Source organism: Microcaecilia unicolor, chromosome 2, assembly GCF_901765095.1.
Source record: "Microcaecilia unicolor chromosome 2, aMicUni1.1, whole genome shotgun sequence".
In the NCBI taxonomy this organism is placed as follows: domain Eukaryota; kingdom Metazoa; phylum Chordata; class Amphibia; order Gymnophiona; family Siphonopidae; genus Microcaecilia; species Microcaecilia unicolor.
In genome coordinates this window covers 571,534,776-571,550,972 of record NC_044032.1, presented here as the reverse complement: position 1 = coordinate 571,550,972, position 16,197 = coordinate 571,534,776, and the positions used below count along the sequence as shown (strand labels likewise).

Sequence of the window (16,197 nt, the reverse complement as noted above, 5' to 3'; positions counted from 1 at the left end):
AGGAATTAATCAATGAGATTATCTTTAGTGTACCAATACAATACAATACCAGATTCCTTCATTTCATCTCCTTAGTCTTAAAGTGGACTTTAAATGTAAAGGTTTATAGCAATATGAATAAAAGTTTGTATGTTCTATAAATGTATTGTCAGTACAATACAAGCAATACCATAATAGACAGCATGGAAGAATAATCAAATAACATCGTTTTAATACGATCTCAGCATAATACCAATGAAACCACCTAATAAGCAAGCAATATAACATTCAAATGACATAGCTATGATAATGCTTTTGTATCTAGCTGAGGGACCAAGTGCAAATAGATAGATGGGGACACAATGGGTGGTTTAGAGACAATTGGGATAAATAGATGGGTGGCGAAACTGAAGGCAAAATCTTTCTACGGTTGAACAAGATATGAGGAACTGGTCTAAGTTACAGGGTATGAGGTGGAGTAAGTGTATAGCCAATCACCACAAGTATTAAAGGCTTATGAGAAGACCCAGGCTTTTGCCTGCCTCCTGAAGTAGAGGTAATCTTGAGTTAGAAGTAGCCCCTGTGGGAGTAAGTTCCAGAGTGTGGGGGCTACTCCTGAGAAGGCTTGCTGGCGGATATCACATCGCACAATTTCTTTTGATGATGGTGCAGGTAATGATGCTCCTTGAGAGGACCTTAGAGGCCTCAAAGGTGTTTAGAGAGATATCTTATTTTTAAGTATTCTGGCCCATTTTGTCTGAGGACCTTGAAAATCAAACACAGTTTTTTTAAATTTAGCCCTGTAAGGTACTGGTAGCCAGTGTATTCTTTTGCAGGAAAGGTGTGATGTGGTCACACCACTTCTATCAGTTGGGCTGCAGCATTCTGAATTAGTTGGAGCTGATGCAAGCTCTTTTTGGTTTGACCAGTGTACAGAACATTACAGTAGTCTAGTTGTGATGTTATCATGGCATGGACCACTGTGGTCAGACTTGTCTTTTCATTATATGGAGAGAGATTTTGAGGTTGCCACCAATTAGAGACAATTTTTAAAGGTTGTTTGAATTTGTGGGATCAGAGTGAGTGATGAATCTAGTAGTATCCTAAGATTCCTGACCTGTGATTTTTAGGGGGAGTTCATACTTCCCAAAAGGTATTTTGAAGTCAGGTACTTGTTTTGGTTCAGGCAGAGTGTGGTGATTTTTGCCCATTCCTGAGTTGTGGTTACAGGCAGTCAGTTTATTCAAAGCTGATGGAGTTCCGTTGCACATCATCAGCATAGATGTAGAATTTTGTGCCAATCGACCAAAGCAGCTCAGCTAGAAGCTTGAGGTAGATATTAAATAAAATGGGAGTCAGTAGTGGATCACTGTGGCAACCCACAGTTCAGTGCCCAAAGTAATGATGTGATGTGCTGTTGTTGAAGAGAACTGATTGTTGTCTGTCTGACAGATAGGATGTGAACCACCTATTGTGCCATTGATACCTGTTTCTGCCAGCCTCGTAAGCATGATATTATGATCCACGGTGTTGAGAGCTACTGAGAAATCCAGCAACATTAGTATCGAAGCAGATCCCTAGTCACAGTTTCTGTGCAGATCATTGAGAAAGGACACAAGAACTGTCTGTATTCCATACGCAGGTCTGAAACCAGATTGAAATGGGTCTAGCCAATTGCTTTCATCTAACCAATTGTTGAGTTGAATGCAGACTGTCTGTTCTATACGTTTTACCAGGAAAGAAATATTAGAGACTGGGAGGTAGTTTTCAAGCTTGTCCTGCTCGAGGGAGATCTTTTTCAGTAGGAGGTGCACCACAACTCTTCTTAGTGTTGCTGGCATAGGGCATAGTGCCAAGAGTTCAGTTCAAAGATTTACACTAGCTGATGTGCCCATCTTTAGTGAATACCCCTGACCCGCCCATGGTCCTCCCATGGCCGGGTCCGCTTTTCAGTTGCTCGCTAAAAGATTCATGTACACATCTTTACCTAGCAAAATGTGCGCATAAATCCAAATTGTTGCCAATTAATGCCAGTAATTGTTAGTGCCAAGTTTTTGGCACTAATTGGCTTGTTAACTCAAATTGTGCTTGCAAATTGGGCTTGTACCAAAATTTGCCCACACAGTTTTGGGTGCCATATATAGAATCTGGACGTATGTGCTAGAGGAGGAGAGGCTGATATCCACAAACTGGGAGAAGGACCTTAGGGTAATAGTATCTGATGATGTCAAGGTGGGGAACCATTGTGACAAGGCTGTGGCCACAGCCAAAAGGATGCTAGGCTGCATATAGAGAGGCATAATCTGCAGAAGAAAGGAAGTGTTAAGGGCTCTGTACAAGTCATTGGTGAGGCCCCACTTGGAGTATTGTGTTCAGTTTTGGAGAGTGTATCCCGCTAAGGACAGAAAGGGAAATGGGACTTGATATACTGCCTTTCTGTGGTATTTTGCAACTACATTCAAAGCGGTTTACATATATACAGGTACTTATTTTGTACCTGGGGCAATGGAGGGTTAAGTGACTTGCCCAGAGTCACAAGGAGCTGCAGTGGGAATCGAGCCAGTTCCCCAGGATCAAAGTCCGCTGCACTAGGCTACTCCTCCACTCCAGTTCAGAGAAAAGTGACAAAAATGCACCAAAGGAAGTATGAGAAGAGACTTGAGGACCTGAATATGTATACAGTAGAGGACAGGAGGAATAGGTGAAATATGATGTAGACATTTTAATGCTTGAAAGGTATTAATATTCAAACATCTTTTTCAGAGACGAGGAAGCAGTACAATTAGAGGACATGAATTGAGATTGTAAGGTGTAGACTTAGGAGTAATATCGAGGAACACTTTTTCACAGAAAGGATGATGGATGCCTGGAATAGCCTCCCAGTGGAGGTAGTGGAAACAAAAACAGTGAAGGAATTCAAAAATGCATGGAATAAACACAGAGGATGAAAGGAAAGAGGATGAAATCAAAACTTAAATGACCTCATACTGTAGCTGTTGGTGTGTTGTGATGGACAGGAGTGGTGCTTAGACAACTGCACCAAAAGTTGGGGAGTAAGGTCAGTGCAGAATTCTACAGTCTGTTCTGAAAATGACAGGTCAGGATCAAGTATTCATATTTTATATCACATTTATATCATATACTATGAGTGTGTGTGTTATGTATGGGGAGGAAAAGACACCTTAAAGTTGAAATAAGATAGGTAAATGTTAATTAGCAATATGAGGGGGGGGGGGGGGGTTGGAGGGGAAGGATTATTTAAGGAAACGTTTTTATAGTGTGAGCCTTTTTAGCTGTCTTTGGGATGGTCTTTACTGTTCTGTGTAGGTGAAAGATGTGAATATTTTGCCGCTAACTTTGAAAGTGGAACTCCTGGGTACATGTATACCTTGGACCTTCTGTTTCTGCAGGTTGGCAGCTCAATGGAATTAAATATATGTACATATCTCCCCCTCCCCCCCACCCCCCACTTTTCCTGACCTGTCTTCCATGAAAGCTCTTTTTTTGTATCTTGGGTAAATGTAACTACAGTGCAATCCGCTTAAGTGCAAGGGTCTGGGACCAAAGAAATACATGCAGTTAACCGGCACGCACTTAACCGTTGTGACCCAAAGAAGCTAGAAATCTGATAAACACATGTACTGTTTATTATATGTACAGTATACAGTCTCCGTAGTGACCCAAAAAAGCTTGAAATCTGATAAACAGATGTACTGTTTATTATACGTACAGTATACAGTCTCCGTTAACTGACGTTAGGCTTACTTGACGTAATCAGTCATAGTCCTCTGTACACTATTGTGTCTGTGAGTTCCATAGACTACGTCTGCCAGACGGTAAAAACTGTCATAGCACTGACATCCAGTGGCCTCCAGATAGGCCCGCACGGTGTTGAGACTTTCCAGCGCTCTTGCAAAGCTGACAGGAAGTTGTTGAATTTCGTCAGCATGTGCTTTGCTGCTCATTTCATCATCTGTTTCATCATCAGCCGTTGCCTGCATGTAGGCACATATCTCGACATCAGTGCTGTCGGCAGCTGTTTGTAGATCGTAATCAACAGCTATGTAGTGATGAAACTCCTCTTCAGTAACATCGGCTGGGATGTCATTAGCCTGTTCATCCGACGCGATTGCAACAGCTACATCTGTTTCGTCCCTTTCCACATCCCTAACAAAGCTTGCCCACTTGTAGCAGTTCACAATGGTTGCCTATATAACATGATTCCAGGTTTCTTTCTGCATATGTAGGGAATCCAACAGTGATAGATTACGAGCCAGTTCAACAGCACGTTTATCTTTGCCAGTCTGGTCATCCATAATGCTCATCAAACGACGTAGCACAAGAGCCCGATAATGTTTTTTGAAATTGGCTATTATGCCCGGATCCATAGGTTGAATCAGAGAGGTAGTGTTTGGTGGCAGGAAGACCACCTTGACGTTAGACAGCTTGACATCATCACTGTGTGCAGCACAATTATCACAAAGCAACAAAATCTGACGCTTTTGTGCCCGCATTCTAGTGTCTAACTTTTTTAGCCACTGCTTCCAAATTTCCCCCGTCATCCATGAATTTGCGGTTAGCTTCATAATGCACAGGAAGTTGCTTAACATTCTTGAAGCAATGGGGCTGTTTGCTCTTTCCAATGACTAGTGGTTCCAACTTCTCGCTCCCATCCATATTGCAGCAAAGGAGGATCATCGGTTGCTCCTTTGTTTTACTTCCTGTAGTTTCAGTTTGTTTAAGTGCAAGTGTTCCATCAGGAATCGCTCGCCAGTAGAGACCGTTTTCGTCAGCATTGAAAATGTCACGAGGTGCAAACTCGTTTAAGATGGTACGAAGAACTGAAACAACCCAATCTTCAGCACCAGTCATCAGCGTCTTGTTTTTCACCATGCTGTTTCTTGAATTTTATGTTGTTCCTCTCCTTCCATCTTTCCAACCATCCAACAGTGGCTTTGAATTCAGTTAGTCCAAGACTTTCAGCTAGCTGATTAGGTTTCTCCATAAGCAGTGAACCACTGACAGGAAACTGTCTGCTCCTGACTTAATAAAACCACCGAAGAAGAGCATCTTCTACATCCTCAGCTTTTTCCGCCTGTTTACGTTTCCTGTGTGGATTAGTATTGTTTTGCCAGTCTTCCAGAAGATACATGAAATTTGACTGGGATTGACCCCATATTCCTAGCAATAGATGCTTGACTTGGTTTGTTTTCTAATTTTTTAAGAACTTCTATTCGTTCAGTCAGTGTTAGTCTTACAGTTGCGCGACGACTCCATTGTACACCCTAACAACTTTCTTTCACTTATTCTAACAAATTAGCTCTCATTGGTTACCGCCTGTGGCAGGTAACCAATGAGATTTTAAATTTATCGCCCCTTTGTCACGTGCCAATTGGCTTCCATATTCCTTGCATGCGCTTATGCAGAGACTTTTCTGCAGAGGAGCGGTCTTAAACCATGCATATAAGCAAATCTTGCACTTATCAGTGGTGTGCTAAACCGAAGTTTGGCCTCATAGAAATTGATGGTGCCAAAAACGGGACCGAAGTATGGCATGCAGTTAAACAGAGCATGCTCTTATCCGACGTGCACTTAAATGGAGTGCACTGTACATAGTGAACTACAGTTATCAGCCCATCAGATCTAGCCAGGAAACTTCTTAGTTACTGGGATAGAACCTTCTGGATATGGATCTGTTAAGGTGGGGTAGGCAGAAGCAGCCTGTGGGAACCCTATATAAGGCCTGCCCTGGGCTTAATGCTGTCCAGTCTGCTTTGTTTGCATCAGATTCAGCATGTACTCATACTGTGGTTGAACACATGAAAAATGTAACTGTATAGAACAATAGATTTTTCATCATACTTTTAGAAATGATCATGCTTTAATGCCAATCATTTTTCTTTAACCTATAGTATGAGTGATATAATTCATCGGAGACAGAGGATGCCATGGCTTTGGGCTGATTTTATATACTTTAGATTAAAATCAGGAAAAGAACACAACAGGAATATTAAAATCCTTCATATGTTCACTGAAAAGGTAAGATACATACAACATATTTAATAAAATGTGTTAAGATTTGGAGTTATTGCACTTTTTTAGGGCATTTTCAATTTATTTTATTCAGGTCATGCGCTGCTATTATTAGTGCAGTACCTGCTAGGAGTTAATGTGGAAGTACTTAACCACCTTCTATTTAGGAGGAGCTAAATGTTCGCCTGTTAACTCTGCATAAGCCAGTTAGTGCTAGATGGTTAACAGTTTCATGCCCACTCTGCCTATGACATAGCCCCTCTAAGTATGTTTTTAAAAAATCTCTTTAACACATTTCTGCGGTAGTGTGCGCTCTGACCACACAATAAGGACTTAATACACTTTTGTAAAAGGGCCCCTAAATTTGTCTTTCTTGACTAGCGGTTATGGTTGGTAGTGAGCCCCTGGACAAAGGCCGAGGCCTATATCAGTCTGAATCCATGCCAGCAAAAGGAAACTAAAAGGCCCAGCACACACAATAGGACCAGAAAGCGGGACACAGAAGGAAAAGGCAAAACACACATACAAGCTGCAAGGCCGAAGTGGAACCCATACGTAACAGAGTCCAGTCACACGGGCAAGGCCGAACTGAAACCCAAACAGCAAGTTAGAAAAGGAAGCAGAGTGTACAGGAAGCGGGCTAAAGGCAGGCCCACACAGACTCAGGCAGCAGTACACTGCGTAGGCTCACTCACAAAGCTCAGAACTAAAGGCAAACTCACTCAGACAAAAGCAGCAACACGCTGCATTGGTCTCACTCACAAGCACAAGACCAAAGGCAAGCCCATTCAGGCACAAGCAGCGACACGCTGCATTAATAACACTCACAAGCACTGGGCTAAAGGCAAGCCCACACAGACACAAGCAGAAACACACTGCGAAGGGATATTTTCATAGATAGATCCTGAGATTTAGGGCCCTGTTTATTAAGTTGCGCTAAGGGTGCTCTAGCGTTTTTAGTGCGTGCTAATGATTAGTGTGCGCTAAATGCTAAAGTCACCCATAGGAACATATGGGTGACTCTAATGCATGCATCTTGCTAGGTGTTGTTCTATAAAGATGTATATATAAATGATTCCATGTGGAACTGGAAAGGGGGCATGGGCGGGTGGGGGGTGTTCACTAAAGATGCACTCACTGTTATAGAATTCAGGGGATCTGCATCTAATTCAGACCTCAGGATTTATACCAGGTTTCAGCTGGTGGAAATTGTCGCACCCAAAAATGGACTTGGATCTTTACACTATTCTGTAAATGGTGCCCAACTCAGAGCACTGTTTATTGTACCATGGCGTAACGCTGCTATTCTTGCACTTTATTCCATCTTTGAACCCAATGAGCTCTGGAACCAGAAGGTGACTTTATTTTTTGGAGCTCCCAGTGTCATGAAATTGCCTATGGAGAACTGACGACTTTGCAGTCTGGAGCATATGTACTTTAATTCTTAAGCCGCACAGTTCTTACATGTTGCAAGTTATTCCATCTTCAGCCACCCATGAAAGGGGCAATCTATTGGATATGGTGTCTTTAGTAGATATATGGTATTCACAGTCTGGGGAGTTAGCATATACGATTACCTCAGTGCTGTTGTCTGTCTAAGCCTTAGTGCTTTTTCAGTGCCTATTTGATTATGAAAGAGATTACAGAGATGGAAGGGGAAAGGTTGTAAAATGGATAAGAGCCTGTAAAATTTCAGAATGGTTGGGTGTAGGGTCTGAAACCGCTGTTCAGTGGAATTTAATAGAAAAGGTAAAGATGTGGAATGATTCTTTACATGATATTGTGGAAAAGATCCAGATCACAGGACTCATAGAAGTTTGGGGAAAGGCAAGACATGTTTTTTTTTTAATTGCAATTTTCAATATAATTCAAGTATGTATGTATGTGTGTGTGTGTATATATGTGGCTTACATATAACCGTTAACGGCGTTAGCCGGTTTGAACAAATACATAGTATGAATGAATACAAAGTGATATTGTGTTATAATGAGGTATATGTATGGTAGGAAACATTTTGGGGGAACTTAGAGAGGGACAGGGGGACAAAGAGTCAGGTAATGTCCGTTACGGTCTTTGGTTATATTGTGTCGCAAGTGACCGGTATTTTTATGTTGGGTCAGTGGGGTATGCTCTTCTGAACAAGTCTGTCTTCAGTCATACACACACACATACATCAAGCAGAAAATCACTTGAAAAATAAAGATTACATTATTTTATATTATTAAGGAAAAAGCTAAGTAGCAGCATAAGACACTTCAGATAGTCATACTAAAGTAAGTCTTTTGCCATTAACAAAAGCAGTTAATTGTGACAGCTCATAGAAAACATATTTTATAGACTTCAATTTAAATATACATTTACAAGAATATTTTAAGAAGAATAGAGCTGTTAACTGTAAAACAGCTGGCCTTATTAAAAGAGCATTTCTTCTCCTCCTTTGGGTTTCTTTAGTCAAGTCAAGAAACAACCTGACTTGGCATTCCAAGAAGGGCACATCTCTCTACTTAAAGAAAAGATGAAGTAACCATTCACGATCAGAAGAAAGAGCCAAAGTAATCAATAATGTGGCTTTCATCACTGAGGGTGTCTCAGAAGACTCCACAATATCTAAATCATTCAAGACATCAGTCTCTTGATCCAAAGCAGTTTGTTCTTGCATAGTCTTTTTTTCCCCAGTTGGTAGATAGTAAATTCGGGAAAATGGGAGGTGGTGATTGTTCTGGCACTAAAAGTACCTCCTTCAAATATTGCATAAACGTTTCCTTAGGTAATATATAGGATAATTTAGGAAAATTATTTATTGTACATCTTGTAGCATTTTCCAAGTTTTCCAATTTTTGCCTCAATATCACATTCTTCTTCACCAATGTTGAATTCATCAATTGAATATTTTTAATTGATTTGAGTATGCTTAACCAGAGTCTGAGAAACCTGGTCTATTTGGGCTGGACATTAGATATGTTATTCTTATCCTGAACATTAGCGTTCATGGCTGAAAACTGCAATGAAAGAGTTTTTCCTAAATCTGAGAGTGCAGTCCAGATAGTTTCAAGTGTGAAACGTAGGCTTCTTAAGCACAATTTCAGATGGTGTTGCCAGAAAAACAGTACCTTTTTGTCAAAGAGCAAAACTGCTTCCTTCTCCGGAGCAGCCAAAGTTGCTCCTGATGGCAAGTCCTCAGATTACTGACTCAGAGGACGGAAAAATCCCTCCTCACTTGTCCCAAGTACTTTCCCTCGTACCATGGGAATCTCCAATGACTTCTGAAGAGCATCCATGGTCGGGACCTCAGGACTAACGAGGCCTGACTGTGGTGGGGGTGTCCGTATGTCGGGCATCAAAGATAGATTAAGGTTGAAGCTAGTTGCTGCTTTTCCAGGCAGCGACATCAAAACAGCTGACAACTCCTTGACTTTGAAGGAGTTGGACCTCCTCGCTGAAGGTAGGAATCCATCGGACCAGAGATAGAGGGTTGGGACTGAGGCTCTGAGGGATATAGAGCCTTACCTTTCCCTTCTTCTTCACCATGTTATAGGGAGAGTCGAGATCCTCACTGTGCTGTTGCCGCCATCTTGACTCCTCCCTCTAGTCTGCAAGACAGATGATTTGGTGATGACATGACAGCTTTGGATCAGTATAGACATAAAGTTGAAAAGATTAAACAAAGATATATTATCAGAATAAGATAATGGATTTATTGAATAGACCTAAAAAATATTCTAGACAGTTCAAAGAAAGAACATGGTAGTTAAATCTAGTCGGATATTTGCAAAACTGATGAGTGTAGAAAATATGAGCCAGGTAGAGCAGATTGAGAATACATGGACATCAGTCTTTAAGGCTGATATTGAGCATGTAGCACAAGTGTTGTATAAAATTTCTAGCTCTACAAGTACCCTTGATCTCTACTCAGTTTGGCTTTTAAAAAAGCATCAAGGGACTCTGATAGAACCTTTAATTATAATAGTGAACCAGAAAGTTGGTTACTAGATTTTTTTAAACAACCAGTATTGAAATGAGGAGGGAATGCACCAGAGATCACTAGCTTCCATCCAATTTCAAACATACTGGGCCCGAAATTCAAAGTGCCCTGGCCTTTGACATTCAGTGACACTCAACTGGGCAGTGCTGCTGCATATTGGCTCTGAGTACTGTGGCACTTTTTGGTTAGTGCTAGAGCAGTCTGTGGGCAGAGCTAGGGTGGAGCCAGTAATTAACTGGCAGCAATATTCAGTCTGCTAGCTGTTTAAGTAAGTGGATAAAGGCTGTTCTAACTGTATCTGTTAAGATAACTGTGCATAGGTTCAAATATTGACTGGTACATGTTAGCTTCTGGTTGGCTGCTGTGATCTTGAATATTCAGTGCCAATGACCTGGCACTGAATATCCGAGTGCAATTCAGCCCATGTTGGCCAGCAGTTTATAAACTGCTAAGTTCCGCAGGCTAAATATTATTCCCATCATTCCTAGTGAAAGTGACTGAGGAAGTTGTCCACCAATAATTGAAGGACTATCTTGATTGACAACGTGTGTTGCGTGAACAACAATGTAGGTTCCATCTAATCCCTTGTATTCTGTACCATTGATAATTGGCTGCTAGCATTAGAATCTACAATTATTATTCTCCTTCCTTATCTAAATTAATATAATCTCTTTTCAGTTCCTTCTTAATCTGCATTGCATTTTTTTCATTGTAAACTGCTTTGTTGCATTGGTATATCAAATGCTATCGACCCTTTATTTTTTTAGGGTCTTTCTTGATATCTTCTTGCCAGAATGTGAAAATATAATCAACTTTATTTCTCCTTTATAAAAAAACACAGTGCTCGGTGGTTTTACAGTCCAAACTCGTGGTAGCATGTCTAATCATCTGAAAAATATGCACAATATTTAATAGCATACAAAATACTAATTCAAAATCTTCTGACAAGAGGGTGAATCTGTCTTTTCTAACTATGATAACCATACGAATCTATCCACCGACCATGCATCACAATAGACAATTCCAAGGAAATCAACATTCCACTCAAGTCATCCTCAGCAACCAGGAAAGATGGCTACTGATGGCTATCAAGACCTTGGTAACCAGATACCAGGAAAACTGTATCAGCTTTCTGGTACCATAGCATCTCTCTTCTGAAGCACAGCTGCAGAACAAAAGCCTGTAAGGAGTTCACTCTAAGGAGGATTCTATTTTACAACTGCAGCATTGAAAAAAGGAGAAAGAAAAAGGTGACCCAGAATTTTGTTTTAATTTATAGCACTTCTGGATGTACACTGGTAATATTCAGGTATAAGTCCCTTCCCCAAAGAGCTTAGCATCTAATTGAGTACCCAAGGAAGTGGGAGACTACAGACTACTCAATAATTACTGTGGATTCTTTTGGATTCGTATTAGGTAAATGAGACTTTTATTAGAGGTTCACTTCAAATGGAAAGTGTATAAGTCAATATTGTCTAAGATACACAATGATTAAGATATATACACAATGATTAAGCTATATAACTGAAGAGAAACAATAATAAAGAAATATCATATAACTGGTCATTAATTACTACATCCAAGGAAAGCTAGGAGTCTCTTGACCAGGAAATATAGTTCTCTGCGCAGTACATAAGTTTACTCACTGATGAGCTCCCAATTTCACTGGCAGAGATTTCCCTTTTATTATTTAATAATTTTTTATTATTATTTGCAAACTTTAACAGGTATAACAAACTGTCAAGTTAAACACAGCCATAATAGTCATACAGATATAATCATTTCAAACTTACAATCCAATACAGTCTGCCTTACTTAGACCTCAAAGCCTAATAAGGCGAAGAAAAAAGGGGGGGTAGGAATTAGTGAAGTTTAACAAAAATCAAATTATCAAATAGTTTATCCAAATTTGGAGTCGTGTTTCTCTACATTTCTTTTAACTCTGACTCTGTTCTACTTCCAGAAAGGATTTAAGCTGATCAGGAACATAAAAAACATATTTTGTCTGATTAAGCCTTATGAGACATTTACACGGGTAAGCCAAGAGGAAAGTTCCCCCTTTATCAACAACTTTTGACCTCATAGAGAGAAACATTTTTCTTTTTTCTTGAGTTGATTTTGTCACATCGGGGTAAAGCCAAATCTTTTGACCTGCAAAAATATGATTAGTTGATTTAAAATATAATCTCATAATTGCATTCAGGTCTTGCTGAAAAACAAAGGACACCAACAGTGTCCCTCTTTCACTTGCATCATCTATAGATTTCTCCAAAATAGCTGTGACATTTTGTAAATTATTTGATATCTCTCCTTCAACCTTTTCATTGTGCTAGGTATATAATAAATCTTATTTAATGGAGGAACTACTTCCTATGAATAATTCAAGTTTTCTTTCAAAAATCTAACAAACATATCAATTGGGGATACACCCAACAGTCTAGGAAAGTTTAAAACACGTAGGTTCAATCTCCTGTTATAGTTCTCCATTTGTTCAATCTTCCTTCTAATATCCAAATTATCCTTAATCACAGCCACCTTGAAATCTACAGTCTGCTTAGTCTCTTTCTGTAAGGCCTCAATTCTTGTGGAAAAATCTTGCTTGGCCATATCCAGGGAGTCTTTCACTTCTTTCACGTGTAAATTTAAAGATTTTACCTCTTCTGAGGAGCGTCCCAAGGCTTTCTCAATATCTAAGAGCTTCCGCCAAATCCTGTCCAGATTTACCTCTGTGTCTCTTCCTGCAATCGCTGTTGTCTCAGCTCTGCCGCGTTCCCCTATGGGCCTCTCTGAATCCCCCCTTCCGGGCTCCAGGGTAGACCCCGCACGGCTGGCAATTGTTGCAGGGCACGGAGGAGGTGTCGAGCATGGCGGGGAAAGAGATATTTCAGCTTCCAGCGGGGGGATCGCTTCACCAATTCCCCCCGTCAAGGAATCCGCACCGCCTCCACGAGAAAGAGCGGGGAAGAAGCGCTCGAGTCCTTGTCCTACTGGTGTGGACGTTCCCAAAGGTAGGGGAATCCCTCGGAGCGTCACCTTATGCTTAGTATGCGGCATATCACCAGGAATTTGTTTAGTTGGAAGGAAAGGGTCAGAGCTCACTTCCAGCACGTCCGCTCACGACGCCATCTTGTCCGAGATTTCCCTTTTTATTAGGCTTAGAACTCATTTTCAGAGTTAAGGAAAATTACAGAATGCTTGAGAATTTCTCTGTTTAGGTAAACAAGCCATTGAGAATGTGGGAATGTGGTCACATGTTTGTCCAGGTGGCCAGCCTGAACTCGAAACATGCTCCACCTCCCCCCACACATAGTTGTGTCTTATCTTCTTACACATTCCAAATCATTTTCACATGAACATTATCACTTTAATGAGAGAGTGCACTGTCTGTCACTCAGACAGAGTTGAAAAGCAATCTTTAAAATCCTTTCATTACACCAAGGTCACAATTTTTTGTAAAAAAAACTGATCTAAAAGATTCCAAACATTATGGGGTAAGACCAGGTCCAACTGAGATTATGCAAATGACTTAGAATGAGTTGGTATCCCAGGGGCCACTATTCAACATGATTTAACCAGCCAGGAGAGGCTCTTAGCTGGTTAAATCACCTTTGTGGGGCTATCTGATGATATTCAGCAGTACTTAACTGGATAGTGCCACTGAATGTCAGCACTAACTGCCAAACACAAAGCTGGCCATTTTGTGGGCTGTCTGGGGTGGAGTCCGCACTTACATGGTTAAGTCCTGATGTTCTGCACTTAACTACCTAAGTTAACCAGACAAATTGGACCACATAAAACACAGTCCTGTCTTTGTTCGGTTTCACTGAGCGTTAAGGCGCTCATTTTCAAAGCATATTGATGTCTCAAAAGGCCGAACTGGACATCCAAGTGCTTGAACCATCCAAACATCCAAATCCTGATTGCAAAGGCAAAAGTAGAGACATCCAGCCCAAATATCAAGGGGACGTGTTCTGGGCCTGCTTTGGGTGGGACTGGGAAGGGCCTGAAGTCTAGATGTCCACAGGAGGGATTAAAGCATGGCACCTCCTTAATCCCCCAGTGGTTGCTGTCCCTCTTCCTCTCATAAGTACACAAGTATTGCCACACTGGGACAGACCAAAGGTCCATCAAGCCCAGCATCCTGTTTCCAACAGTGGCCAATCCAGGTCACAAATACTTGGCAAGATCCCGAAAAAGTTCAATACATTTTATGCTGCTTATCCCAGAAATAAGCAGAAAGTGAAACCGGAAGGGGATACCAGGCTCAATGACAGCTTCAAGTATTATGGTATTCTTAATAGAGCTTGAAGCAGGTCTGAGGAAAAAGCTTAGTGGTTAGAGCAGTGGACTGTAAACCAAGTGACCCAGGTTCACATCCCACTTCTCTTTTTTTTTTTTAATTGTGAGCCCTCCAAAAACAGAAAAATACATAAATATATGACACCTGCAAGCTTGAAGGCTATTGAAGTGGTGTACATTCAGGACACTGAGTATTTTTATGTTTCTGGAGGACTCACAATTACAGAAACAAAGAGTTAAAGTGGAATTTGAACCTAGGTCCCTTGGTTAACAGTCCACTGCACTAACCACTATGCTGACCCTCTGCTCTGCAGGCACATCTGTGTGGCCATTTTCTCAGAATGCTGCTATACAGACATCCTGTTCAAAAATACATGTGAGATGGATGTCCATTTGGGACGTTCTGACTTGGATGTCCTTATTCAGATTTTGATGTTCTGTCGAAAATGCTCTTTCACCTGCTGAATATTGTACTTAACTGGATAAGGGATTGTCAGCCACGCAAATCTGAATATCCAATGTCTATGCCCAGACATGGTCTGGCATTGAACATCTGGGCCTAATCCTGGTGGTAGCCAAAAAAAAAAAATGCTGATTGCCGCCGGCTGAATATTCTCCCCCCACCCCCAAGTTTATAATGGTAGGCAGAGCTAATGGCATTATTAAGCTTTACTGACTCTGAATTTGTATCTGAAGCATTTTGGGTCAGAATAATGAACTTTATCAATCAAATCTGGGATTAATATTGATGTGATTGTTCAATGTTTTCTTTTGGGGTTTGTTGATCAGGATGATCTCCTACCTGATCAGACTAAACTTCTTATGGCAGCAAGGGAAGTTGTGCTTTTTTTTTTTTTTTTTTGAAACACTTGACTCCACCAAATCATTTTGATAGTTGGCCTAATGCACATTATATACTTGCTATCAAAGGTTATCAAAGAAAGAGCCTCTGAACTAGAACACCTTGAAAGTGCTGCCAGCAGCACTGATGGTAACCCTGATCCAAGAAGGTCTAAAAAAAGAAGAGCTTTCCTCGACATGCTTCTGACTGCAACTGACAATGAAGGGAAGAAACTAACTCTTAAAGATATTCAAGAGGAAGTTGACACTTTTATGTTTGAGGTAAAACAATACTTTACAAGATACTTGTCATTTTTTTTTGAAGAAACATTTTTATGTCTTTATGCTATTGTACCAGAAATCATTTTTACTAGCAGCATAGTAATCGAGGGCTCCAGCTCTAATAAATGAAAATATGATGGGTGTAATGTTAAGAAGAACATCTGCAAATTATAAAATGTGCAATTATGAGTGACATACATGCTTTGCCTGTATTGTAAGATATACCAGTATTCCATACCACTTGGGGAAGAGACCCGTGGTATGTTAGAAAAGACTAACCGTTCGATATTCAGCCGGCGGCAGTGTTTTTAAATACTGACTGTTGCCGGCTAGGTTAGCCCTCAGTGTTGAGAGCCAGGTCATGTCCGTGCACCAGCGCTGAACATCAGGGGCTAAGTTTGATGGGGATGGCTGCCGGAGTCTATGCGAGTCCTGGATATTGGCCAGAAACCACATAACTATTTTTAAACAGGAAAGCCCCCTCCTGGCTTCCAAATAGCCCCCCTCCCTCCTCCTTCCAGCTCATGAGATTCAAAGTCCCTCTCCCCCCCCCCCCCCCGGCAGAACGAGCCCCATCCCCAAGGTCTACCTGTATTCCTGGTGGTCCTACTGGAATCATTGGGGCAGGAGGTTGTGGTAGTCATTTTCCAAGGACAGCCACAAGGCTATTTTTTTTTCTTCAGTTTTTATTGTGGTTCCTTTATTTTTCATTTTAAAACCCGTCCTTTATTTTCTTAGTTTGTTCTGCCCAGGTTTGTTTTTTTCTTTTTTGATGTCATTGG

At 40.9% G+C, this 16,197-nt stretch overlaps 1 protein-coding gene across 1 annotated transcript in view; it reads left to right on the top strand.

Annotated features, from left to right (window-relative positions):
- LOC115461567 (cytochrome P450 4V2) overlaps positions 1-16,197 on the top strand; it is a 170,193-nt gene that overhangs the window by 103,248 nt on the left and 50,748 nt on the right. Inside the window, exons 6-7 of the mRNA XM_030191477.1 lie at positions 5,892-6,018; positions 15,224-15,415. Of these exons, the coding sequence (XP_030047337.1) occupies positions 5,892-6,018; positions 15,224-15,415 (319 nt within the window). The remainder of the gene's footprint in view (positions 1-5,891; positions 6,019-15,223; positions 15,416-16,197) is intronic.